The following is a 13,136-nucleotide window of genomic DNA, read 5'->3' on the forward strand; positions in this document are numbered from 1 at the left end:
AGCACTTGCATGTTCGGACAGTATTCTTGTCTGGGTCTCGTTTTAATTTGCGCACTACTTGAACTTGTGAATATAGTGACAATACAGGACAGCATTTGTCTCGATCAAAAGAGCATTATTGTAGAGAGTGCGTTTTAATTCTGTGTTTGTACACTGCAGTCTGTAGTCTGGATTATATCCAGATGACCAGCATCGAGCCGGACGGTCTATACAGTATACACCCCAATCAAGAAGTGAACGAAAGAGCCCGAGTAACCACACGCTTGGCTAGCTTCCAGGATGGTTCAACTGGTTTCGGATTAGCAATGCGGTGCCATTCACCATTGAACGCGTTGATGAGCCAGCTCGAGAGACCTAAACGTCGCAAGGATTAGTTAAAGCGATTTGATCACCGAGAACCTCCGCTACACAAAACTCACGTTCGTATACGACCGTATGCGCATTATGGAAGTAAATGCTGTGGTCGGAATCCGGGAACATGGCCATGTCCCAGTTGTCGATATTCTGCAGATTCATTTTATCGAGCAAGGTGAGCGTGTTTTGGTAATGGACATTGTCGTCTGCCACGCCGTGCATGATCAAGAATCGAGTATTCATGCCTAGTGCGGCAACGTCGCTGATTGTGGCATTGTTGTAGCCAAGGGGGTTGTTCTCGGGTGTGTGCATGTAACGCTCGGTATAGATGGAATCTACCGAACGGAGAATGCAGTCAGTAAGTGAATCTTCAGCGCACGCGTGGAAGAGTCGTAGCGGAGCCTACCGTAGAATCGCCAGTCGGTCACGGGAGCCACGGCCATGCCGTACTGGAAGGTCTCCCCAGCATCTTGTTCGAGGACCTTCAAGGTCATGAAGCCCCCGAAACTCCATCCCCAGATAGCCAGACGCGTCTCGTCCACGTAAGGTTTCTTTGACCAAATCTTCGCTGTCTCGATCTGGTCGCGAGCTTCGTAGTGGCCGAGATTGTCGCGAACGATGCACCTGGCCTTGCGGCCGATAAAGCCAGTTCCTCGACCATCTACCGTGACCACAATGTATCCCAGGCTGGAGGCGACGTAGGCCTGGAAATCGACGGTGAACTTGCGATCAACCGTTTGCGAGCCCGGTCCGCCGTACAGGTGGAATAAGACGGGATATTTCTTCTTCGGGTTGAAATGCGGAGGCCGGCGTTCCACCACTTGCAGTTCAAACCCGTCAATCGTGACGGTGCTGTACACCTCTGCGGGGAGGGCATAATCCTCGACCATCTCAGCAAGCGCTTTGTTTTCTTCGATGATGATCTCTTTGTTCATCTTGTCGCTTTCGGTGCTGACGACAGCCTGCCAAGGTACGGCAGGGCCCTTGTAGCTCAAAAGGGCGTATCCAGCACCGTCGGAGAATGAGACGTCGTAGTATCCGGGCTTAGAGGTATCAGTGAGAGCACGCAGGTCTGACCCGTCGAGTTTGACTTGATATACGTGGCGTTGCGTCGGGCCTTCCTTTGCGGCGACAAAATAGACCAGTCCTTTCTTGAGATCGACCGAGGAGGAGGGGCTTTCACCACCTCCCACGCGCCGGAGGTGAGCATCACAGGCTTTGAACTGTCCAAGGGTGAGAAGTAGGCAAGGTGGTCGAACCCATCATGGACTACAGTGTCGATGTATCCAGGCTCCGGTCGACCATTCTCAGGATCGGCTGGAATGACCCACGTCGATTGTGAAGGCTCGACCCAACCACCATCGAGAGCCGCAATATCAGTCGACCGAACCAGTTTCGCAGTCCGAGATTGAGCATCCACCAAGAAGATCTTCACCACGTCGCTTTCACGATTGGTCTCCCGGATCAGAACTTTCCCACCAGGTGCCCAGACGACCTCGATGATGATGCGGTCGTTATCTTCAAAATCTTCTGGCATCTCGATGGTGAACAGCTCGCTCTTCACCACATCGTAGAATCGAAGGTTGACGATCGGGTTGGGGGCACCGGCCTTGGGGTACTTGATCTGTCGGACCTCTGGGTAATTCTCCAGGCCAGCTGGAGGCTTTGTGCCGGAGGGACGATGTAGGAAGTACTGGACGGGATATTCGGGAACGTCGGTCTCGTTCGTACGCAACATGGCGATGAACTTCCCGTCCAAAGACCACCAGGTAGCGCCATTGCCTGACAAGACCTCTTCCTCATATACCCAATCCGGGACACCGTTGAAGACATCTTTGCCACCGTCTGTAGTGATCGGGATCGCCTTGGTTGATGATAGCTTGCGCAGGTAGACATTATTTTCCCACACAAACACCACCGCATCCGATTCAGGTGACCACCAAGCCAACTGGATGCGACCGGTGAGATTGTCTGGATCCAACGCTTCGGCAGTCTGGGTCGCAACGTCAAAGATCCAATAATTGCCATAGTATGAGTGTCGCCAATTGGACTCATAATCGGACATGACGAGAACCTTTGCATGATTCGGGCTTACCCAGATCCGAGACGCGGTCACCACCCGATTGCCGACACGGAACTGCGAGTCTTTCATCAGCACCTTGGCGTTCGAGCCATCCGCACCAGCCTTCCGGTCACGAATATCTTCGATTCGTAGGTAACCATCTTTAGTCTCGCCTTGCTCGATCAGCAGTCCATCTTCGCCGTGGGGACCAGCCGTCCATGCAATCGCATGCGATTGCGGCAGCCACTGTCCCATGAGGACCTGCTTCAATGTCACTGGCTTCCCATAGTTGGTACCACCCGTCGCGGAATCCGGCTCGTGCACTTCGATCTGAGAAGGTGAGGCGACCGCCGCTGCAGGGTTCCGTCCTTGTACGAGGAAAGCCACGAACGCAACGACCCAGCCGCTGGCCATCACCACGCAGATGAGAACACCCAACAACAACCAGCGACGACGCCCCGGTACGGTACTCTTCATCTTCGATGGAAGAAAAGGCTCGTCACTGTCAGCTTCCGTTCCATCCTCAATATCTCGATAGCGTTGTCCCTGTCCATCGTCGGTCGCAGCCGTGATCTCGCCCTTGTGAGCATCGAGAAAGGCCGCGGAGGCGATCGAAAGCCCCGAATCCGAGGATGTATGAGATGCCGCAGAGCCGGATCGCGGCCGTGTCAATGGCACAGTCTCCGAGGCCTCTCCATCTTCAAGCTTCCCCATGATCGTAGATGGTCTGGGGTAAGTCTATAGTCAAGCTGGCCACTGTTCCTGGTAATCGTCCGATCTTATCGGCGGAAGTGCGGAGCCGAGTCTCTCCTCATTTGGGAGCTATCCACCAATGACGTCCGCGTCTAGTTCGACTCGGGAGTATTCGATCTTGAGCTTGTCGAGAAGAGCTTGCGGGAGCGATGATACTTCTAATTCTTGATTGATTCCAGACATGCTGGGTAGAAACAGTTGAACTTTCCTCCTGCATTGGATCAAAATCTGCACGTCAGCAATGCTCGTCCGACTCTCCAATCCCATGTGCTGCCTGTCGAGGGGCTGAAACTAGTCAGTAATTCCAGGGGCAGACAAAGCCTCCTTCTATTGAATCCCCAAAACGGAAAACCCGCCTCCCTATTGAACACCCTTTTGGGCAATATACATGGATACATCTCCAACTATGGACATGCTTGCACAGAGCCACGTACCATCGTAAGGATTTGGCACCAAGGCTCAGATCGTTTTCCATGGTCAGTAGGTCGATGGGAGAAATACACTAGAGTGGTAGATTACTAGATACACGCTTGATCATGCCCGGTCTACATGTTCTTCCGGTGTGGTCAAGAGAATAGAGTTTATACGGAGGTGGCAACATCATTTGACATTGAGAACTGTTGCTGTCTATGCCCTATGTTGAGAAAATTGATCTGCCTGTTGAGAATTACGTGTCGCTGCACAGTTGTAGTCAATGGTATAGGCAGTCACCCTCCAGAGTTTTGACCTCGTCTACAAAGTAAGTTGATATATAGCGATGAATACACGGGAACTTGCCTTCAAATCTCAACCGCTCCTCGCACCCACGCAATGAGATCTCTCCACTCCGGCGGGATTTGCCCTTCAAGTGGCTGCAAAATACCATTTATCAATCGTCGTCCCGAACCCTTGGCGAACCACTTTCTTGACATCAGATGCATGCCGATGCCATGAAAAAGAAGCATGATCCGAGCGATCCAATCTCCTTGTTTCACCAAGTCTAGAAAAGCATCTTCAACTTTGATCGGCCAAGAGATGCTATCCTCTGTGGGCCAGCCTTCAATGGCCTTGAGTAATAGATCGTGCGTACTGTGGTAAATTTCCTGGTGTTGACTGTGAAGCCCGCCAAAAGTCTTGCGAAAGGCGTGAAGCTCGTTGATCGTGATTCTTCTTCGGTCAGTATTACTTCGCATTGAGGAAAGACATAGCACGAATAGTAAGAGCTTACTGGTGTAGTTCGACCATTTGGGTATCCTCGCTAAGAAAATCGAAAACCAATGTAAGCTGGATCGTCGGGCTTTGAACGCAACGCATGCTGGACCGCATACCAATCTTTCGACACTGTGCTCGTCCTATCACGACGAATCCAGAAATCAATACTCGTCGGCTCCTTGCCATGGTAGATCTGCAAAAAGAGAAAAGCAGTGCCGCTCAGAAAAGACCGCATCGTCAGTATACCACCCAGCGGATCCACAGGATGGCCTTCCCCTTGGATCCCTGGGGACGCAGTGACAAAAACGAGGTTCAAGACCGAGCAGCTGAAGAGAGCTTCGCGATTTTGCTCACTCGTCGCTAGATGCTGGCGCAACCCGATAATTGCTGAGTTTTGGTATCTCAACGCAGTTTCCAGCCAGTGCGATGAACGCCCGGGCTCCAGCGAGGCCAAGTGCAGCGCAGCAACTGCCAAAAACCCATCGAGCACATAACCGTGATCCGTTGCAATTCGTGGGACCACCATTTGCCAGAATTCCCTGTCGATGTCGTCTTTGATGAAAGTCGGACTTGTCACCATGAGAGCATGGTGAAGTAGTCGCATCTCCTCGAGCCGAGGAAGACGCGAGACAGTTACAGGCGGACTTAAAGTAGCTGATGCAGAGCGAATGCTCGCCGGCTGCGAGAAGTCCGTGGTCGGCTTTCGTCTTGGGGGAGGAGATACATAGGTGCATGTAACTTCTCGCCTCACGCAGAGACTACAAGTAGGACGATGCTCATCACACTGTTTTGGTCGGTTAGCATGTCCCTTTCGCAAAAACTAACCATGGGGACCAAATGGAATCTGCTATTGAGCCTCATGGGCTTCTCAGATTAACAGGGCATAATTTCCTTACTTTGATGTGACGTTCTTTACATTGAACGCAGCCTTTGCGCGATTTCGTGTGACAACGACGGGGCATCTTGATCACAAATGTGGAAGTGGACACCCATAGTGCCAGACTGGGCGAAGACGTGTCCCGAGTTAATGAGCGAAGTTCACTGTCAATTTGATTTCCGTCAGTTGTTAATGACAGTCGGGTAGCACCGAACCGCCCGCCGCGGGAGTGCGCCCCGGAGCTGGTCGTTTACCCAGGCAGCGATGTTGTTTCTGAAGCCTCAGGCAGCAACTTCAACACATCGTCGGATTGGGAGCATAGTAGCTCGGAGTCAGACTATTCTTTACATCAACAACTCGCCAAAAGCCCTCTGACAGTATTCGAATCTATTCAGTGTTGTTCATTTTAAATTTAGTTACTCGTCATGGTCACAGCAGATTCATACAGCTTGTAAAAGCGGCCCTGGAATGCTTTTACCGCGACAGAGCAATGTCATCAATTCTCATGATCATCTTCACCGTCTCGGCAGCCAGCTCAATGGCACTGGTGCTGACTAGCAGAGGCTGCAAGATGTTCTCCTCGGTGATATCATCCTTGACACCGCCGCTGCGGATGCTGACGCCGGCATTGTGCTGACCTTGAGCGTGACGGTGACGCAGGTCGGTCACAACCTTGATGGAGTTCAGACCAGCATTCTCTGCAAGCGTAGTGGGGATGACTTCCATAGCATCGGCAAAGGCCTTCCAGCAAATAGCCTCAGTGCCAGTAAGCTCACGAGCCCGCATGGCAAGGGTATGAGCGACTTCGATCTCAGGAGCACCGCCACCTGCAATCATAGCACGCTTCTTCACCAGACAACGAATAACACAGAGAGCGTCGTGAAGAGAGCGCTCGGCCTCGTCGAGGATGAGGCTGTTGGCACCCCGGGCGACAATGGAAACGGTCTGGTTATTGACAGTACTCGGCTGTTGCTTGATGCCGGTGACCTTAACGTAGCGCGCACCAGAGGCCTGAACTTCCTCCACAAGATCGGCAGTACCGAGCTTGTCCTCGGTGAAAGAATCGACATTGGCCACGGGCTTGCAGCCGAGAGTCTTGCACAGGAACTCCACCTCATCACGCTCAATGTCCTTGATGGCCAGAATCTTCAGGCGAGAAAGGAAGTGCAATGACAGATCGTTAACGGCATCACGAAGGATGGACTTTTGGATAAGAAGAACATTGCACTTGGTCTTCTGGATCTTCTTGACCATGTTCAGCAAATATTGGCGCTCTTCCTTCAGAATCTTATCCATCTGACGGTAGTCATTGACGACAATTTGGTTCTCCATCTATTGAGGTTGTCAGTAAGTGAGAATTACCTTCAGCGCATTATAAAACTTGTACGTACGTCTGGCTTGGGCGGGCTCAGCTGGAATTGGATAAGGCCTATCCGAGCTTTCTCAATCCTTGTGGGCCCACCACTGCTCTTAATGACGGGCTGGTTCAACACCAAGCCGTCGATCATCTCACTGTCCTCAATTGTACCTCCAACCTTCTTTACGATGCGAATGTTGCGCAAATCGACGTTCTCAGCGGTCTTGGGGTCAACAACCTTGAGGACTGAGTCAACGGCCATAGGGCCCAGCAAGCTGGAGTGTTGAGAGACAATTTTGGAAGAAAGGGAGGTTGAGGCGGCTTGGAGGAGGGTAGCACGGTCGGTGAGGTTGATAGGGCGAGACATGTTGTGGAGGATCTCGACAGCGGCAGCGGCGGCGCGCTGGAAGGATTCGGAGATGACCGTGGGGTGAATACCCTTGGAGAGCAGCTTCTCAGCAGCTCCCAGCAGGCTACCAGCAATGACAACAACCGATGTAGTGCCATCACCAGCCTCAACGTCCTGTGCGGCACTGAGATCAACCAGCATACGAGCAGCTGGATGCATCACGCTCATGTCCCTCAGCATGGTGTTTCCATCGTTGGTCTATGGCGGGGTTAGTTGGAGCGAGCATCGAAAGCGAACTCATGGCGGCAAACGTACGATAATGGTGTTTCCCTTGGGAGTTTGAATCTGGAAGGATTGTTAGAGTCTCGTCCTCGTCACATTTCAGAGAAGCAGCAGTGTTGACAACGCACCATTTTATCCATGCCCCTGGGTCCCAAAGACTATTTTACTCGTTAGCCCCTCATTCCCGTCCTTTCGTTTTCTTTCGGTAGCGCATACCGTGCGAATGGCATCAGCGACAGCTATGAAATGTTAGTTGGAGGTTCCTCATAACATCCAGGCATTCTGTACTTACCCCGAGCTGCGAGGATATTGGATTGCCGCACTGCCATGGGCTTCTCCTTGTCCTGTGCGGATTTCAGCATCCGGGTCACATAAAAAATCATTGTCGTTCAACAAACCTTGAAAGCAGAGCTACCACCTCCCTGAGCCATTGCGGTGGCCATCTTGATTGTCAAGAATCTTAATGGAACCTTTTGTTGAGTTCAATAGGAGAGTCTCGAGGTACCGCTTAGTGGAGGGACACAGGAAATTCTGCGAGGTGCTCGGGCGGTGATGAAGCTTGGCACTGATTAGTGAGTTGCGTTCCGGACGGGAGCTTCAACTACCGCAGCTCTCTGCTACATCACTTATCTATCCTCTCACGCGCGCCAGCCTTTTCTTCGTCATTCCTTGAACGTGCAGAAAAGACAATCATATCCATCTTTCCTTCCACCCATCTGCCTTCCAAACCACCCTTTATCGCATACCTGTCCCTCTGCCAGCTATCCAGCCTCGGGCTGCCGACACTTGCATCATGCCTAGCGCCACGGGATCCAACTGGGAGAAGTACCAGAAGAACTTTGCCGATGATGAGGAGCCGGAAAAGAAGATCACACCTCTTACAGAAAGGTAAGGTCTGACTCAATCTGGATTAGGTTTGGGTGAATGTTGGGGGTTCAAACGCTCAATGGGCCGATGACCGACTGACGTCTACAATAGCGACATCGCAGTACTGAAGACCTATGGTGCGGCTCCATATGCAAATGCCTTGAAGAAACTCGAGAAGGACATCAAGGACAAGCAAGCAAGTGTGAACGAGAAGATTGGCGTCAAGGTGATTACTCCGCCTATGTATTGTCATCATTTAGGTTGCCATTTGAAGCTCACATGCTACCAGGAATCCGATACTGGTCTTGCGCCTCCACATCTGTGGGACGTTGCTGCCGATCGGCAACGAATGGCCGAGGAGCAACCGCTTCAGGTGGCCCGTTGCACGAAGATTATTCAGGACGAGAAGGATGCCGACAAGAGCAAATATGTCATCAACGTTAAGCAGATCGCCAAGTTTGTGGTGAATCTAGGGGAGCGTGTCAGTCCCACAGATATTGAGGAAGGCATGCGTGTCGGGTAAGTCGGGAGCACTCGACACTTGGCTGTTTTCCTTGTGCAATTTGACCTTGCTGACCTCGTCTATGATAGTGTCGACCGAAACAAGTACCAAATCATGCTACCACTCCCACCGAAGATCGACCCCAGCGTTACGATGATGACCGTTGAAGACAAGCCTGATGTTACATACGGCGACGTGGGTGGATGCAAAGAGCAGATTGAGAAGCTACGAGAGGTGGTTGAGATGCCGCTCCTATCACCAGAGCGATTTGTGAACCTTGGTATCGACCCACCAAAGGGTGCGCTCCTCTACGGTCCTCCGGGAACTGGAAAAACGCTCTGTGCCCGTGCGGTTGCCAACCGAACCGACGCAACGTTCATCCGTGTCATTGGCAGTGAGTTGGTCCAGAAATATGTTGGTGAGGGTGCGCGAATGGTGCGTGAGCTCTTCGAAATGGCTCGGACGAAGAAGGCGTGCATCATTTTCTTCGACGAAATCGATGCTGTCGGTGGTGCACGATTTGATGATGGCGCTGGTGGCGACAATGAAGTTCAGCGTACCATGTTGGAATTGATCACGCAGTTGGATGGTTTCGATGCTCGTGGTAACATCAAGGTCATGTTTGCAACCAACCGACCTTCAACCCTCGACCCGGCCTTGATGCGTCCCGGTCGTATCGACCGAAAGATCGAATTCTCACTTCCCGACGTTGAGGGCCGTGCCAACATTCTCCGCATCCATGCCAAGAGTATGTCAGTTGAACGGGATATTCGATGGGAGTTGATCTCTCGCCTGTGCCCCAACGCAACCGGTGCCGAGCTTCGCAGCGTTGCGACCGAGGCTGGTATGTTCGCAATTCGGGCACGGAGAAAGGTTGCTACGGAGAAGGACTTCCTAGCATCTGTGGAGAAGGTCATCAAGGGCAACCTCAAGTTCAACTCTACAGCGACCTACATGCAATATAATTAGAGAGATGTTGCTAGACAACAAGATTCCTAACGTTTGCACAAGTTTTGGGCGGGCATATTGTTCATCCTACGTTTAGTCACAGCTTGAGCACCATGTGTACCAACTCTCATAATCAACGGCGTGGGGGCGCAAAGCGCAACGCATTCAGCATGAATTTTCACTTCGGATCATTTTTCCGGCCTATGCAACGTTGTCTGATTTCCATGAACGGGCTCTGTTCAAAATAATCATATAATGCGAGGATCGAAATCATTGGGGCTCCCTACTGAACTCTTCTGACCACCCGCAGCTTCAGCGCAGATCTAGGAATGAGGCCTCAAGATGAGTATGGTTGTATATAATGTCATGTGATATGGCCCGATATGGCTTGGCGGCAGATCTGCGGCATCGGATCGGTTCTGACCATTTAATGAAGTCAGCCAGATCGTTTCTTATCTGAGATCGAGATTCTGAATTCAAGATCGGCAGCTGTTCAGCAACTCGCAGTGCATAGTTACGTTGTTGTTCGCCATTCCAAAGCGACGCCCGGTAAACTCTTCCTTTAATTTGATATAACTTCTCTTTTTAAAAATTATATCGTACAGCATAAATGCTGCCACAACTACGATGCATGTTACATTAGTGGTGCTAGTACTATCTACAATGTACAGGCACTTTGCAAGTCTCACATCGTAGCAGTCAAGCAGTGTACATGTGACGTTGCAAATGTCCTCTGCCCGCCACGGCCGAGAAAGATGGCGAGTCACGTGGGACTGGCCAATCACGGGGAAGCGGCTGCCCGAGGCTTTGCCAGACTGCTTTCCTTTGCACGTCATCTAATTGGGCAGATCGGCCCCGGTCCTCCCCGTCGGCAAGTGAGAAGTGCCTTATGTCAGCGCAAACTGCCAACCGCAACTCGATCGCCAGAGTCGTATCCTGAAGTTAGCACCTTCTCTTCTCCAATTGCATATCTCTTTCCCCCTCACTTCGACCGAAACACCGGTGACCGGTGCTCATATACGATTTTGAGGATATACTGTACTCGGTCTACTTCTAATCCGTCATCATGAGCTTCCTGGGCTCGCGGAGCTTGGCTCCCGCCAACAAGGTGTGTATCGATTGAGAGAAATTGTCTGCGGTCTAGTGGTATCAATCTTGCTGATGATGGGCCTTTCGGATGTCAGGTCTCCCGAATTCTACGGGATCAGAGACGCCTTTTCTCTTCAACACGACCCGCTGGTATGCATTTACTCAACCTTCCATCCTCGCACGCCTGCTCTCGATGCACTGACTCGGTTCCTCTTCGGCAGCTCGGCTCTGGACCCCCGGCCCTCTGCGCGCAAAAGCCGCTGAAGGCTTGATCTCCGAGAAGTACCCCGTCATCGTAAGTTGAATTGAGCGTACCGATCACGATGCCTTCCAGCGATAGAAATTAACGGACGCAGGATCACGAGTACGATGCCGTCGTGGTTGGTGCCGGTGGTGCCGGTCTCCGTGCCGCCTTCGGTTTGGCCGAGGCTGGCTTCAACACTGCCTGTGTGTCGAAGCTTTTCCCCACTCGTTCTCACACTGTCGCCGCCCAGGGTGGTATTAATGCGGCTCTTGGAAAGTAGGTCACGCATTCATTGCCAGTCAAGCCTGTGTCACTTTGGGGCTTCTGAGCTAACTGACACCACATAGCATGCACGAGGATGACTGGAGATGGCACATGTACGATACCGTGAAGGGTTCGGATTGGCTTGGTGACCAGGATGCGATTCACTACATGACCCGTGAGGCCCCCGCCTCTGTGCGCGAGTTGGAGGGCTATGGTTGCCCCTTCTCTCGTACCGAGGATGGCCGTATCTACCAGCGTGCTTTCGGTGGTCAATCAAAGGAGTTCGGTAAAGGTGGCCAGGCCTACCGTTGCTGCGCTGCTGCCGATCGTACCGGCCACGCTCTGCTTCACACTCTCTACGGCCAATCTCTGCGCCACAACACCAACTACTTCATCGAGTACTTCGCCCTTGACTTGCTGATGGAGGATGGCGAGTGCCGCGGTATCATTGCCTACAACCAGGAGGATGGTACCCTGCACCGTTTCAAGGCTCACCACACCGTTCTCGCCACTGGTGGATACGGACGTGCCTACTTCAGCTGCACTTCCGCGCACACTTGCACTGGTGACGGTATGGCCATGGTTGCCCGTGCTGGCCTTCCTAACCAGGATCTTGAGTTCGTCCAGTTCCATCCTACCGGTATCTACGGCGCCGGTTGCTTGATTACTGAGGGTTCTCGTGGTGAGGGTGGTTATCTTCTCAACTCCGAGGGTGAGCGCTTCATGGAGCGTTACGCCCCTACCGCTAAGGATCTGGCTTCCCGTGACGTTGTCTCCCGCTCCATGACCCTCGAGATCCGTGAGGGCCGCGGTGTCGGCCCTGAGAAGGACCACATCTACCTCCAGCTGAGCCACCTGCCCGCCGAACTGCTCCACGAGCGTCTGCCCGGTATCTCTGAGACCGCCTCCATCTTCGCCGGTGTCGACGTCACCAAGCAACCTATCCCCGTTCTGCCCACCGTCCACTACAACATGGGTGGTATCCCTACCAAGTACACTGGTGAGGTCATTGATGTGGATGAGAATGGCAATGACCGCGTTGTTCCTGGTCTTTACGCCTGCGGTGAGGCCGCCTGTGTTTCTGTTCACGGTGCTAACCGTCTCGGTGCCAACTCCCTGCTTGACCTGGTTGTCTTCGGTCGTGCCGTCTCTCACCGTGTCCGCGACATCGCCTCTCCCGGCAAGCCTCACAAGGAGCTCGCTTCCGACGCTGGTGCCCAGTCCATCAAGGACCTCGACTTTGCTCGTACTGCCGAGGGCCCCAAGTCCACTCACGAGATCCGCAGTGCGATGCAGAAGGCCATGCAGACTGATGTCTCTGTTTTCCGTACTCAGGAGAGCTTGGACGAGGGTGTCAAGCGTGTCAATGAGATCGACCAGTGGTACGAACAGGTTGGCACTAAGGATCGCAGCATGATCTGGAACTCTGATCTTGTTGAGACCCTTGAACTCCGCAACCTGTTGACTTGCGCGTGCGTATTCCCTCCCATCCTCAAGACCCTTAAATCCGATACTAATTTTGCTGCCTTCTAGTACCCAAACCGCCGTCGCTGCCTCCAACCGTAAGGAGTCTCGTGGCGCTCACGCCCGTGAGGACTACCCCGAGCGTGACGACGAGAACTGGATGAAGCACACTCTCACCTGGCAGAAGAAGGCTCACGGTGACATTGATCTCAGCTACCGTGCCGTCGAGGCCAACACTCTTGATGAGAAGGAGTGCAAGCCTGTCCCCCCCTTCAAGCGTGTCTACTAAGATCGCCATCGAGCCGAGGTGTTTTCCTTGAGCCTCGATCAAGGATGCTGCGGATCAGTTTCAAGGCGATCGGACTGATAGAGTGATACCCGGTCTCAAATGTCAATCATGTATCGAACGAGATTTCGGGAATTGTCCCGGCGTCGAGGTGGGAGTCCATGAAAAGAGCCTGTTTACCTTTTTTTGTTTATTTGACTGTGTGTTATTTACCATTTTGTATAGCCATATTCCTCGTTTTTTTTCA

The 13,136-nt window shown here is 52.4% G+C and overlaps 4 protein-coding genes across 4 annotated transcripts; 2 read left to right on the forward strand and 2 right to left on the reverse strand.

Annotated features, from left to right (window-relative positions):
• Positions 1 to 226: 226 nt before the first annotated feature.
• Positions 227 to 3,130, reverse strand: dapB (dipeptidyl aminopeptidase dapB; the record flags this gene model as incomplete). Its single annotated transcript, XM_056938805.1, has 4 exons — positions 227 to 354; positions 420 to 689; positions 761 to 1,577; positions 1,625 to 3,130. The coding sequence occupies 4 exons, from the start codon at positions 3,128 to 3,130 to the stop codon at positions 227 to 229; spliced, it is 2,721 nt and encodes a 906-aa protein (XP_056786182.1).
• Positions 3,131 to 5,711: 2,581 nt separating this feature from the next.
• N7539_009211 (chaperonin-containing T-complex subunit CCT4) lies at positions 5,712 to 7,608 on the reverse strand (the record flags this gene model as incomplete). The annotated part of the gene is made up of 4 exons (XM_056938806.1): positions 5,712 to 6,569; positions 6,629 to 7,201; positions 7,442 to 7,464; positions 7,518 to 7,608. The coding sequence occupies 4 exons, from the start codon at positions 7,606 to 7,608 to the stop codon at positions 5,712 to 5,714; spliced, it is 1,545 nt and encodes a 514-aa protein (XP_056786183.1).
• A 410-nt stretch (positions 7,609 to 8,018) lies between these two features.
• rpt1 (proteasome regulatory particle base subunit RPT1) lies at positions 8,019 to 9,563 on the forward strand (the record flags this gene model as incomplete). Its single annotated transcript, XM_056938807.1, has 4 exons — positions 8,019 to 8,113; positions 8,204 to 8,318; positions 8,382 to 8,611; positions 8,684 to 9,563. The coding sequence occupies 4 exons, from the start codon at positions 8,019 to 8,021 to the stop codon at positions 9,561 to 9,563; spliced, it is 1,320 nt and encodes a 439-aa protein (XP_056786184.1).
• Positions 9,564 to 10,608: 1,045 nt separating this feature from the next.
• On the forward strand, positions 10,609 to 12,892 carry N7539_009213 (succinate dehydrogenase [ubiquinone] flavoprotein subunit; the record flags this gene model as incomplete). Its single annotated transcript, XM_056938808.1, has 6 exons — positions 10,609 to 10,650; positions 10,727 to 10,781; positions 10,853 to 10,926; positions 10,988 to 11,151; positions 11,223 to 12,611; positions 12,673 to 12,892. 6 exons carry the CDS (start codon positions 10,609 to 10,611, stop codon positions 12,890 to 12,892), a joined length of 1,944 nt encoding a protein of 647 aa, XP_056786185.1.
• Positions 12,893 to 13,136: the final 244 nt, after the last annotated feature.

Source organism: Penicillium diatomitis (assembly GCF_028827545.1).
Source record: "Penicillium diatomitis strain IBT 30728 chromosome Unknown utg000015l_segment0_segment0, whole genome shotgun sequence".
Taxonomy (NCBI): Eukaryota; Fungi; Ascomycota; class Eurotiomycetes; order Eurotiales; family Aspergillaceae; genus Penicillium; species Penicillium diatomitis.